Here is a 14,418-nt window from a genome sequence, read left to right as displayed (position 1 = left end):
GGTACTATAAAAAGAAATCAGAGAAAGACCTGAGTGAAATCCAGCAGCAAGAAGTTCTTGATCATCCCATGAATTACACTGTTTTACCTCTCCTGTCAGCCTCAGGAAGACACTGTCCTGAGCATTTGCTCACAGTGATAAATTTTTGTTCTTTGCCATGCACCTATACCAGCAAAACTGCAATGGTGTGGTACTGCAAATGTGAGAGCGGGGCCTGTTAAAACCAGGAAGGGCTGAAGATAAGTTCAGTGATCTCACTGAACATCCCTTCATCTAAAGATTAAAACCAGAAATGTTGTCTGTGTAAAGACATGGCATATAAATAATTTAAGGTGTTCTTTCACTACTCACTTGTGGCAACTGGAGAGATCTAAACAGCCTTCTCTCTCCTTCATGTATTCTTCTGTGGCTCCTCACTTTCTGCTTCTAAACACTTCCACTACTAATGGGAATGTCAAAGGGCTTTCTTTTCTCTGTCTCACTCTCTGTCTCTGCCTACAGAGACGCTGCTGAGCACCACTGCAGCAGCAGTGACATCCAGCTGGTTGACACACCCTGCAGCATCCCTACCAGAATCACTGCTTCAGCAAACGGTCAGGAAAATCCATATGGGGAATGCTAGTGCTTCAGTTCAAATGCCTACATCATTTGGCCATCAATTAAATCTGTCATTAATTTGTTCTGCTACAAAACAACAGAGTCCAGGTCCCCTCTTTGTCCTCCAACACCCCAGCCCAGCTTCAGTCCCAGATATTTCTTCCTCTCGCACCCAGGGCTGCACATGGTTATTGTGCAAACAAAACGCTTGCAGGAGTCAGTGCCTGGGCAGCTTGGAAACCTGGCAGCACCACAAGGCTATTGACAGCAATGGCTCCTGCTAGGCTAGGCTACAGCCATCAGCTCCAGACCCCTTCTTCCTGCGACCTCAGTGGGATTGAGCTCTGATGTGTACCAGAGGAAAAGGCAACATGAGCAGCTGCCTGGGAGTCTCTGCCTCCTGGATTTGTCTCCTCTCTGCAGCAGGGCTTAGCCTCCCTGTCACTCAGGTGCCACAAAAGGGAGAGCTGGCTTTGTGCCACCAACAGGTTTACTACCATGTTGTAGTAGGAATAGCCTGATTGTAGGAGTAACACTTGAAGGATATAAGCAACACATGGAGAGGAAATCTCTTCTATTAGAACAGCCTGGTGTGTTCTGAATTGTGTGGTGTAGTCAGACCATACACAGAAAGTCACTGGGGACTTAGGCTGTTTTTTGCATAAGCTGGCCTAACAAAAGACATTACCTCCCCTTGCAAAACTTAACCTTACTTGAAAATACTATTACATTCATCCTGTGTGTTACTTCCACCATTCAGAGACATTATTAGCTGTGCCATGGATTCATCCTTCAACTGTATTGGTTTCTTTTGTAGAAATCTGATTCCTGCACATGCTTTGGAGAGTTACATCATTTTACCCCTTCAACTCATAGCTAGGATGTTTGCTGTTTCATATGTTCCTGATTCAGATTGCAGTTGATATAATGACAATGTACACTGTATAATAATGTATTAGAACCATAAGGTGGAAAAATTGAAGTATTATTCCTTTCTAAAAGCAGACCTCTTTCCAGAAGAGCAATGGATCCTTTATGCTCTTGACTCAGCAATCATTCATGTACATGAAGGTACAGCAGCACAGCCCATGGACTCTGCTGAGCAGTCATGGACTTGCTCCCATGCCCAGAGGTTTTCCTCTGTTAGTGCACATATAACAAAGCGTCAGAGTTAGGTTCTTGGGGTTTTTAACACAGGGCAGGCTGGGAAGGGAAAATGAAGTGGATTCTAACAGCAGTGTTTGACTGGTTTCATGACACCTTGTGGCTTGCATTTTTTTTAAAGTGTCAAAAAAGAATAATACTACCCAACACAAGCAGTTCCAATGTGTTAGTCTTTATGACGGATCCAATCTGGTTACCAAGTTCAGCCTATTATATTTTGTGGATTTACAGAATCCTTTAGTGAGATGATGCAGAGCAATGCAGAGTCCTCAGGGAGTGCAAAGGAGAGCTGCTTTATTGCAGAAACCAGGCCTTTTTAAGCAGGCAGCCGGTTATTAGTTTACACAGTTTTAAGGTAGAACAAGCCCAAGCCCACCAACCACCATACAGCATGACATGGACATGCAGCCATCACACAGCACGCCTCTCACATCTCTCACATCTCTCTACCCCTATTCCAGCTGAGTCACTCTCCCATAGTTCCCTTCTACTTAGCCTAAGTAACAGGCCTGAGCCATGATTTCACAAAGGCCCTTATCTTATAAGGCTTTACAGATATGCAGCACTAAGAAAAGCAGGGATGGGTTTCATGCATATGCCCCTCCTTGCTGTAATGCAGTTCCCACCTATCCACATTCAAGACGAAGAGAGATATTTATTATGTGCTGGACTCACACCACAGAAGTGTGCATGTGTGTCTGCATTATCACTGCAAGGTTACCAATGCAGAAGGAGGACAATTCTGAGCGCTGTCCCCTGCTTCCTCCTCTCTTTCCCAAGGGCCACTGCATGACTTGTTCTGGTGGTTGTGCCCAGCAAGCCAAGAGCTGTCCTCCAGCTCATGAGATCGATGCATTTAACTTCTTTCTTTACAGTGAAAGAGGCCAGTTGAAATACTGAAAAATTATTTCACTTAAAGTAGTCTAAACAATTTAAGTTAGTTTTTCTTACCTGAGCAGGCTTCTTTTGAACCACTTGTTGAGGCTGAAAAGTAAAACAAAGGCAAAGTGAGAAACAAAATTAAGTGAGAGCAGTTAACTGTGATTTTATGAGTGCTAGGAAAGTATTTTCAGCAATAGAAATAAAAAACAGGAAAAGCCCACAGTCAGAAATGGAGAGATAAACATACCCAACTCTCACACCCAGCCTCTCCTACACCTATCTACAACTTTGCTCTGAAGTAGTTCATGTTACTGTGGATGAAGAGAAGTATGTTAAGTTTGTACAATTAAAACCAAAGTGAAATCTAACTTAGCATGTTCCATCTTTGGCTCTTCTATAGTACTGCTGCCTTAACTCATCAGACCATGAGAGTGACCTGATTTTATAATGAGATTTTGTTGTCTCCACTGCTGCTGCTCTCTTACAACATTCTCAGCTGTGAGTGGAGTGTCCTGCTGTGGGAAATCCCTCCCTATAGGTCACGAGCAGAGTCAAAGCTCAGACAGAGAGCAGAAGGACACACAACCCCATTCCTGAGCCACTTGACCAAAGCCACCCCTGCCAAAACCAAGGAGACTGGGATGGACAGTGGTTCCAGCCCTTGTGAGTTCTGGTTTGAGACTTTCAGCTGCATGAAGCTGATGCTGTGCTGACCCTTGCAAGCCTATTTGTGTGATTACAGGGATGTCCATTACTGCCCAGGCTGCGTGTGTCCGCCTGCCTATGCAGGACTTGGTGGCACCACCATGGGTTCTCAGCGAGTCTCTCCTGGCTGGTCCCACCCAGGACTGGGAAACACAGTCCTCACATGAGTCAGGAGACCCACCAAGGTGCCAGCGTGCTTCATCCCCACCCAGGAGAAGAGGAGCACCAATTAAGGAACAAATACAGACATGCTTAAAATACACCAGCGCTGCCCAGATGATGGAATGAGCCTTGTGGGTGCTAGGAGCAGCATGGAACAATAAGGCCACAGATAAAGGATAAAATCCTGATACAGGAACAACAAAAAGGCTTTTCTTACTTCAGTGGGACAAAGTTGCTGCCTCTCTCCCTCCCCCGGACATTCTGTTTTTTAAGTCTATGAATTGCACCCAATGATTTTCTTCCTGCCCTTCCTTCCTGCTTTTTCCTAATCCCAGCCATGATTTTAGTGCCTTGCTTGGGCAAAAGCCAACATGCCATCCCTCTGCATGGCCAAAAACCTAATTTTCACAACAGTGTAGTAGGAAATAACTGGAATATTTCCGAATAAGCAGTTTAGTGTAACTGGCCTTTCAGAGCAATATTTCAGTGGGAAGGATCAATGAAAATGTAAATTAAATGTAACTGATTAAATTCGGCTGCCAACCACAAGTGTCCCATTTTAACAAGAGATGCTTTGTTTATTTTCAGTCTTTTTCTAACTCAGTAGAACCCTACTGCTGTTATATTTTTCTATATAACTGTCTCCAAGTTCTGCTCTCAAATAAATATGAGAGGAAAAAAACTACCTGATGACTGGGTCTGTCTTTAAACTTCAGGGTGTTTTCCTGAACTTTCCTTTTCCATTAAATTCCCTTGAAATGGAGAAACTATTATCAAGGCACACATTTTATTGATGCTTTCTCCAGGTGGACTGCAGGCCCTGAACTCATTAATAGACATTTGCTGCTCTTGGACAACGGAATGATTTGTTTTAAAGGAATCTCTCATAATTATAGAACTCATTGAGCTCTTCTGTAATCTGTCAAATTTATTTTTCACTTTATTTTCTTTTTTTTTTTTGCCTGTTGATTACACCTGTACATGTGTCTACTCCCAAACCACATGAAATCCACAGACATTTTTAGAGGTTGACTCTTTTCTCCAGCTCAGAAATCCCCATATATTTTTGGCTGTGCACTCTATGTTCATGTGACTCTCACTCACTGTAACTCAATGAAATCTTCTGAAAGAGCTGCCAACTCACCATATTTTCCATGAATTAGGTCCTGACACTTCAATGAGAGGAAAGACAATGTCTGAAACAAGGCCAGCTCTGGCTTTCTGCCTAGTATGTGTCACAGTAATTCTACCAGCTGCCCTTCTACACAGCAGTTCATACTTTTCAGACCACCAAAAAGCCCCTTGAATACTTTCAGTGATAGCTGGGGCTTGAGCTGCCAGCATGTTTTCCCAGCCTCTGGCACCCAGTGGCTTTGGACTGGACCTTTAAAGTTTTTTTTTGCATGTGTTTGTTTTGTTTTGCTATTTTTATGAATGGCTTCCACAGGGAACTCTGACTCCAGCACAACCCTATCCAGCCATTCATAAAAAGCAGAGGGAAAATATTGTACTTTGCCCAGTTGGAAACTGTCTGTGATACTGACCAAGGCTTTCAAGAATTTTAGTCATTCAAGACCTTTGCTATGGCAGCGCTTCATGTGGAGAGCTCCTTGGCAGTGCTGGCTCACTGACGGCTAGGCTTCCCCTGGACCTGGGGTCTGGAGTTCAGCATACGTTGTGCTTGCTGCCTTAAATGGAAGAGGTTTAGCTATGCATCCCAGGAGCAGGGCTCAGTCCCTCAGCCAGTGTTAGTGGCACGCACACTGACACGCTGGGAGCCGTGCCCACTCATGTCACTCGGAGGGCTCCGGCTTGCGGCAGCTGAATCACTGCAAGTGCCAGTTTTCAAAGGCATCGCTTTCCATGCCTCAGCCTGGCTGAGCGGGACTGGGGCTGGACATATAAATCCTGTAAGGCCCAGTCCTGTGAGGACTAGTGCCTGCTGACTCACAGCATCCTGACCAGAAGAACTGAGGTGCTCAGGAATAACAAGAAATTTCCCAAGCACCTCTTTAATTTCTTTAACTGTTGTGGATGTGATGCCTTTGGAACCATTTTGACACACTGTAGATACTACTGCTTCAACTTGCTAAACTTTGTGTTTACTGCATTAAAAGATCTTTTCAGGGCTTTGAAAGTGACACCCCTGATTTACAAGTGTTGCATCTGCATGTTCAATTATCTGGAAAGAAAGACAATCTGCCTTGGTTATGGAAAAGACTGGAACTATTTGATAGCCATGGACAAGAGACTTCAAATAGGTGCTCTGGGGCAAAATAAAGTTGTAAGCAAGAACAGAGAGCTCTGAAATATTATGTATTGTCCCTACTAGGAGCCTGCAGAGAAAGAAGGTAGAACTTCTACTCTGTCAGAGGCTCTCTCACTTATGTTACCCATCTTAAGAGGAGATTTGTGCAACACAGTGCTTTCACATTTCATTTTTATCCCAAGTTTGAAGAACAGCTATTGTACACTGCATGTACATCAGCTGATGTTCCATACACTCGAAAGCAAACTTCAGCGTTTTTTACATCATATGCAAGTACAAGTCAACACTAGATATCTTTTTAAAATACGTATGAAACAGAAAGAACAAGCTGCAATGCTGGAAAAATCCTATGACAAGGTCATTTAAATGTCTATAAAACAAGAACAAATCCAAAATGCAGCAGTATTTCTTTTGCCATGCTTAAAATACTGTGTATGTGAGCTAAGGCAGAAGATAATTATTTAAAACTTGACGATAATATTCCTAACTTTGAAGAGGAAAAACCCCACAAAATGCCTGAAAAGGAGAATACACAAAATTTTGATGGTTTTCTTTCCTGTAAGTTTTGAATGTTAAAAGCCCAACTGTTTATCTTCTACACTTCTTCCACTCCTCCTCAGTCACACATCCCTCATTTTGTTTTCTTATTTTCAAATTCTGTTGATTTGCTTTATGACAGTATCATACACATATCCTTACAGCTCATACTGGTCAAACAATTTCTTTGCTTTCTACACGAGAACAAAAGAGCAGCCTCATGTGATCAGTTCATATTCATCTTGTACCAGCAGTCTAAAGTTGTATCAAGTTCAATTTGTCACACTTATCATTCACAGAAGTACTTCTTACCCTGTGACTTTTCCTAGTGTTACAAAGCTAAGGAAGGAAAATGGAAAGTTAAGGGTAAATCTTTATCTTAGTATGAGCAATGCTGGAACACATTTTTAATGATCAGAAATAAAAGCATTGGTTTGAATGCAAATCATCCCCTGACTGCTATGCCTGAAGCGCCAGAGGCAAGCTGCACACACACAGTGGTCTTAGATTTTCTGTTTGTGTCTTCCTCTTCAAACTGAGTGGTATGAAAATATCTGATTGATGCTTATTGGCAAGAGTGATGCTTTATTTTTTGCAACAGGTTGACATAGATAAGAGATTTGCATGGAGGTAGTTCTGCTGGGGAGACTAAATGGCCATGATGGAAACTAATACCCAGTTAGGATGACATTTATAGTGCTGACAGCTCTGTGTTATGCAGAGATCATTAAAGTAATTTCACAGGTCATCCAAACACTTGTAGTTCTAAATTAAAAGATGAGTAAAACCATATTTTGTCTTTTTGTCTACATACCCTTGAAAAATCAGGAAGTTCATTTTATACCAGTTGAAACCAATATAATCCAAAATAAATCATGCCTTACAAGCAGTTCCAAGACAGCAGAGTAACTACCATTCTGCCCTACAAGCTTTAATTGGTTTGAGTCCAGCCTTTCTTCCCTCTTCCAGCACAGAATGATACAGCGCTGGGACCAGTGGCCCACACAGCCTGCCAGGAAACCCTCACCTTCCAGCAAAAGCCACTTGCAGCTTCCTGCATCAGCAGAAATCTTTCTGAAATTGCACGGGACGATGTGCCTGCCATTCACTCCTCAGGTCCAGGTATGCTCATGGCTTGCTTTAGTAGTAATCTCCCTCTTGAGGCAGTAGCAGAACTGCTTTTTTATCCCATAAGCAGTGAGGGGACTTGTGTTTGGAAGTACAGGTCATGAATTCTCCTGCCTCCATCACGTTTGCAGTCAACTGGCAACTGTAGTGTCTGTGTATGCACACTGCTGTGGGTCATTAGAATCTAACAGCAAAACCATCTGGCCCTTAGAGTTCAAAGGAGATTTCACAGTTCTCTGTGCAGTCTCATAAATGAGGCTAATAGTAATCTGTGGAGAATTCTGGCAAAATCTGTGAAACTATTCTTTATTTTCTATCCTACTTGGCACTCCTCTGAGTTTTTAATACAAAGTCAAGTAATTGCAAAAATATTTATTGGCTTTTAAACTGACCTTCCCTGACTGATGCTAGAAAAGTCTGCAACATGTCAGAAACTGCACCAGTTAGTCGATGATAAAGAGTATTTCTATTCCGCTTACTGGGGAGAACAGAGAGCATCAAAGTTTTCCAAGTACACAGAATGACTTTTAATAGTTATTTGACTGGCATAAAAAATTTATATTTAATTTGGCAAATCAAAGCACACTGCTTCAAATGACTTTTGGTCGTCTTAAAATTCAGGCAGTGGCACTTATATACAGTTACGTATGTATATATCCAATGGAAATCAAGAAACTGACTTCATCAGGGTTAGGATTTCATATATTTTGTTTACAGAAAGCTACCTCTAATATAAAGTATCTGTAAGCTGCTTTGTTTGGAATGGTTTTACGTCCTGGGAGGAATAAAACAGTGAAAGAAATGTATTTAAAAATCCAATTCTGTTTTCTTTTATGCTCACATAATCCATTATTTCTCAGTTGCTTTGACCCAACCTTACTCCCACTATTACAGATCTTAACAAGTACAAATTTAATAGTAAGAACAGGAAGGGAAAACCCATTATTTTTATTCATCTCCTAGCTGAATAGCTAGTTCAAGCACAACAATATCCCAGTGATTTTATCAAGGATATAATCAAAATTCAAAGCACAGTAGTGGTTATTTCAGTGTTCTTCATAGATGTTCCTAAGTTTTATAATGTTTCAGCCTGCATTAGTTACATTTCCATAAAATATTTAGGGCGGTGCAGCCTACAAAATATCCATTTAATGGGCCTTGTATCTGTGTTTCAATACAATAAGCAAAGTTTAAATTGGTGTTCTCATTTAAAATCAATACAGAAGTATCTGCTGTTGCTGACTGCTCTTCTTCAGAGTCACTGCTGCTCTGTGGGATTTCCCTGTTACTTCATTATCATCTGTCACACACTTGATAAGCTTTCCTGATGCATTTTGCTTAAGTTTAGTTTGGCACCCTGTGCATTTTGCTGCTAAAATATTGAGAAGTATTTTCTGTCTCAGTATAATTCTAGCACATATTCAGCACTGAGGTTTTCCTTGATATACACCTAAGGAAACATGAGCTGTCTCTTTTGTCTGGCAAACGTCACATGTGTCTATTTATAACTCCCTACACAGACAGACTATTGAGAAAGCCAGAGGGGAGGTTTCAGTCATTCTCAGCAATAGCACAAAGAAAAACCTTACATTTTAGTAGACAGAAATAAATTAAAAGTTATTTGCAAAGAAACCATGCCCTCATTATTCAGGGATAAACTGATCGGAAATGACTTAGCTGTATACCTTGCAGACCTGTCCAGACAAGTCTATTGTGCAACCGTTTATCTCCAGACTATCTTGTCTGTTTGGATACAGCAACTTCTGTGTTCACCAAGCGTTTCTCTTGGCCCATGTGGAAGTGATTTTTGGTCACTGCCAAACAGGCTAGATTTGAATTGATGACCTAGAGATGGAAAGCACTGTTTCACATTACAGTCTGGTTCCAACTTGGGTTTTAGAGTCTTCTCTCTCTTCTTGCCCAGGCACCTCCCGCCACAGAGACCAAAACCCCAGGGCACTTTCTGCTGCATGCGGTTTCCAGTGGAACCACTGCATGGAGCTGATCAGAGCTGCAGGACTGTCAGCAGTGGAGTCAGCTCTGGACCTGACTGCCAGGAGCTCCTGAATACTCTTGACCTTTGTATTTATCTCCAGTGAAGTTACAGAGTAAATAGCATAGGGAAATCCCAAACAAGCCAACCTGCTGAAAAATCCACTGCTGTTTGGAAAGTGAATTCTGAACTTCAGTGTTTTCGCTCAAAATGTAACTGTTGACAGGTTACATTTCCCTTTATGGCCTCTGATGTTCACTCTTCTCCATTTTAAGGTCTCAAAGACATAAACTCACTCAGCAACGGTGTCCTTGTGTCATTTAGAAACCTGAAATATGTGCAGCCCATTTTCCACAATGTAGGCTTAGATACAAACAATCAAATTAATTTCCAGGCCTATGAAAGCTTCTGCTAACAACAGGTCCAAGCCTAGAAACAGGAACAGACAAAGAACTGGCAGTGACTGAAAACAAAAGGTAAATTCCTCCACTGGGCAGACCTGGGACTACAGCAGTGTCCCAGCAGTATCAGGTGGCAACTGTCCCATGCTGTGCACCTCACCATGGCAATGATGCAATGACCATGTCACAGCCCAGACCTGTGCTCCTCCTCAAAAAGCAGAATACTAATGAAAATACAGTAAGCACTTCCCCTGGCCTCGGGCACCTTCACCACTCTGGAAAGGCAGCCATTCAAGCTACCTTGAAGGCTGTGAGATTTGAGCCAAGCAGTCTGTGACCTCCCTTGGGTATTTCCCAGTGGCAGTCTTCGGCATGTCTCCAGTTTAGCTGCATACTACAAGAACTGCTGCCTCCACAGATTTGTGCTTCTTGCTTTAGTGAGACACATCTCAGCCAGAGCAGGACAGCATCAGAGTGGGCACTGTGGGCAGGCAGGTGCAGCAGACTGTGATCAGCCTAGAAAACCTTCAGACTTCACCAACAGGAGAAAGCAACCCAGTCCAGGACCTCTGACTGGCCTGTATCTATACCACCTTTCCTCCAGACTGCCTAGGAGGAAGAGTCCTGGGTTGTGCTGCTTCCTTATCCACACCTGTAACGTGGCAGAGGACAAGATGGTGAAGGACAGCAAGCTCCCAGCTGCACAGCACAGACAATTGTAGGGCAGTGCTTGAGGCTGTCTGTGTTCAGGCACTGTTCAGCTCACTGAGCACAGACACAGCACTGGGTACTGCTAGGAAGAGCGATCTGCCCCCTCATCTGCACAAGCTGGGGTAAGGACACAAGGGATTAAAATCAGTCATTTTTGCACAGCCATTTCTAGTCGTTCAGGGATATAAAGCATCTTGTAGAGAACTTATGTGGTCAGCCCCAGGCACAGCCCTCAGCTCCTGCAGGAGCTTCCCCTTCCCCTTCCCATTCAACCCATTGCCTCCCTGACCTCCCATTGCCCTCTGACGGCTTGGGCAGGGTTTTCCTCCAAAGAAAAGCACACAGGGCAAGGAAGGCAAATCGCCTGTGCCTGGCTGATTTTCTGCAGCTGAGGATCTGGCCTGAGGCATTTCTCTTGAACTTCTTTGTCTGAGCAGATTCATTGGTAGCCACATGGCTGGCTGGGGATGTTTTTGTATGTCTGGGATATACAGATGTCTGATAGCTGTCTGTCTATCAAATAGATTTGGTAATTATTACTGCCTCCAGGACACTGATGCCAGCTAAGAGTGTCTGTCAGAGTCCAAGCAGACTGCTGACATTCTGGCATAATTTCATAAAGAAGTCAGTGTCCAAAATAGAAATACATTTTCCACATACTTGAAATATACCAGGAGCTTGGTGGTGAGTTGCTGCAATTAATCCACTTCCTGGCTTGATATATTTTGGGATCATTCTGGTGTGTGGTATGTTAAATACTGAACTCAGTTCATATTCTTATTTTTAAATGGATATTACATTCATTATGTCCAAAGGCATGATTCCTAGGTCTGTCTTGCAAAGCAGAAAAAACCCCCACCATTCCACTGCATTTCTGGTGTGATTTTATTCATTAGCAGCAATTTCATCACATGCATCATTGTGAAATCCATGCAACACTATAATGCATTTTAAAAGACAGTAGCAAACAGCTTTTTTTTTTGAAATCTAGCCAGAACGCATTTAATAAATGATTGCAAACTCAACATCTATCCTATTGTCAATATCCTATTGTCAGCCTCTCAACAACAGCAGAAATATGAATAGTGTTCAAGTACCCATGCTTCCCTTGGTCTGAAAGAGAGTAAAAAAGGGGAAGAGAGGGAGGAAGAAACAGATTTTGCTCTTTATAACCCTGGTGTAGTTTTGGAGTTGTTCGATTTACATCCCTGAACAGACTCTGAATTTAACCCAATCTAGGAGAGAAGAATTTGACTGTAATTTTGCAGGACAGACCTTTTGCAGGACTAACAATGGCTAGACATGACTGTCTAGCCATAGTTATTTAACAGCCTTTTGGAAGCTACATGTGACCTCAAGTTCCTATTTGTTGCTTGGATCTAACAATGTGAACATCAAAGGTATGTGTGTAAGGTATGCACGCAAATCCCCTGCAGATTTTTTCATAATAGTACTGAAACCTGACACCACATCAAGAATGCAGCGCCTGGAGCACCCTACTACAGCCCCACTCCCTTGTAAAGCTTAACGTGGTTTCCTTGCTCACAGTGCTCCATCCGCCACTTGGAGAACAGCCTGCTTTTACATGTTAGGGTTGCTAGAGAGGGCTTGTGAACATTTTAGCAAATGCAGGTCGTTTCAGACAATAGGACTGATGAATATTGATTTTCAGTTCCTGAAAACTCTCCCGTAATTTGTTGCTTCTGTTGCTGAAGTGATAAAACCTAATTTTTTATGCTGCAAAAAACATAGCAAAATTCTCTCCTTGGCTAAATTCTGCCCTTATTTCCAGAGTCTACCGAAAGAGCTAAACACTTCCATCTTCCAATTAGTTACATTTTATTGTGCTTTGAACCTCTGTGGTTTGGGACATGCCAAAAATTGTTGGTAGTATCTGTGGCTAGGTGGTCCTGGCAGCAGAGGTGAAAGCAGATTGTTGGATGAAAGAAGGAGAAGGAGAGCTGGCCTCCAAATGCTGCTGTAGTTGGCACAGAGAGGCATACCCTTTCTGGGAATTAGGTGTGCTGGGTAGATAGGAGCTTGTTTTGCAGCTGAACATAATCCACCTTGGTGAGATCAGGTATTATACCAGCACCAGATCACTTACCAGCAGCTGCACGATTATTCTAGCACTGGCAGCGATGTGGCCAAGGATACTCGGATACTCTAGATCTTGACAGGTAAGGGCGATGGTGTGGAGCAAGGTCCTTCTGCTGGTGGTCAGCAGGAAAGATGCAAAGGGATGGGATGAAGGAATGAAAAGTGGCAAGGAGAGATGGCAAGAAAGAGCGGGACCAAACACATACCACCTTCTCTGCTTGCACACAAATGGGAACAAGGTCTCTGCACTGCCACTTATGTGCAAGGAACTGAGAGGAAAAACAGAAACACATTATTCGTATTACTTTTTGTCCACCAAGCTCACTAGATGGCTGTATTGTTGTCGTACTTCTGGCTTGTTCCATGCTCTGAAAGCATGTGCATTACTGACATATTTTGAGGGTTTTGTGGTGTTTTTAAGAGAGCAATTGGGAAGGTTGGTTAGAAAGAATCTTCCTAGGTACCAGTGGGTTTTTCAGATTTTAGGATCAGATGCATTTTTGTAGGCTTTATGGTAGTGCTTCATCTTCTCAGATCACAAAACAGGTCAACAGAAAGGCAAAGGCCCTGGGACTGTACCGCCCTGGAGAGGATTCTACCCCAGCTGCAAGGCCGATGACAGAAGGATCCACAGGAGGATGTGCTCTTCCTGAAGAACTCCAGCCATCTCTCAGCACAGCAATCTGTGCAGGAGAGGGTCTGCTTCAGCTTTTTGGCTGGAGGCACTGGCAACGGGACAGTCAGGATATTCACTGTTTACTACACAAGCACTTAAAAAGAGTGGGAGACAGTGATGGGATAAGGAGTTGCCCATGCCATTTTGCCTTTCATCACCTCTCAGGAATGACTGTCTTTGGGGCTAATTTAGATGCATTTACACCATAAATGCGTGGCCTTTTCAGCCACATTTTTTCACTCTAATTTCTGCCTGCCCTTGCTGACATGTGCCCTTTGCAATTTTTGGTTATTTTCCTCATTCTGAACTATGGAATTGTCCTCTATTGCAGTTTTTTCTTTCACAGATAAGCACATACATAGCTCAGGAAAGTGATATAGTCTAGCTCTATTTTACTTAGCAAATACTGGGGGGGTTATTTTTAATAAAAATTATTCTCTATTGAAAAGACAATGCTTTGCTGACTGTAAACTGGTTTGCAAGTCCAAACCAGATGATTTCCTGAGTCTTCCAGATGTATCATCACAGTTTCAGACAGCTTCCAGACTGACAAGAAAGCCAGAACTCTCATGAGATCTCCACAATGGGATATTATTAATAAATATTCTGTATCTCAGGGACAACCTACCCAGTAAGTAAGTTCCATATGCCTCTTGGAAGCAACAGTGTCCTTCCTCTTCTTACTCCTAAGTGTGATGGGCCCAACTCTTGGGCTGGGACTGGTTGAATGGTCCCTCACAGAGGGACCTCTAAGCATAGTTAGAGGCTCAACTCTAACTATGATTTAATACATGATGAAAACCTTTCACATCCATGCTCATCTCATGACATGATGATGTCTGTGCTTGGACCAAGTGACGGACATCAGATCACATCTGATGAACAGCAGAATTTACACATCCTTGAAGGTAAGGCACAATGAAAGGAGCTTTCAGAAAAGAGAATGCAGGATAATTTTGCACTGTTGAGAATTTTGGTAGGGAAGATAGAGCCTAGGGAGCTTTAGATTAACCCACCCTCTCTTAGAAAACAGCCCATTTAAAATTTTGCATTGTTAACTTGTAGCTCTGGCCAGTAACACCTGGGAGTGCTG

The 14,418-nt window shown here is 42.8% G+C and overlaps 1 protein-coding gene across 2 annotated transcripts in view; it reads right to left on the bottom strand.

The window, feature by feature from the left end:
- The window catches only part of HMGA2 (high mobility group AT-hook 2), a 104,770-nt gene that overhangs the window by 17,785 nt on the left and 72,567 nt on the right, over nucleotides 1–14,418 (bottom strand). For both annotated transcript variants that reach the window (XM_041465620.1, XM_041465621.1), the window contains exon 4: nucleotides 2,713–2,745. In XM_041465620.1, the coding sequence (XP_041321554.1) occupies nucleotides 2,713–2,745 (33 nt within the window). The remainder of the gene's footprint in view (nucleotides 1–2,712; nucleotides 2,746–14,418) is intronic.

The sequence above is a fragment of the Pyrgilauda ruficollis genome, unplaced genomic scaffold (assembly GCF_017590135.1).
Source record: "Pyrgilauda ruficollis isolate IOZ18807 unplaced genomic scaffold, ASM1759013v1 scaffold19, whole genome shotgun sequence".
NCBI classification, from domain to species: Eukaryota; Metazoa; Chordata; class Aves; order Passeriformes; family Passeridae; genus Pyrgilauda; species Pyrgilauda ruficollis.
This window is presented reverse-complemented; position numbering and strand designations above follow the sequence as displayed.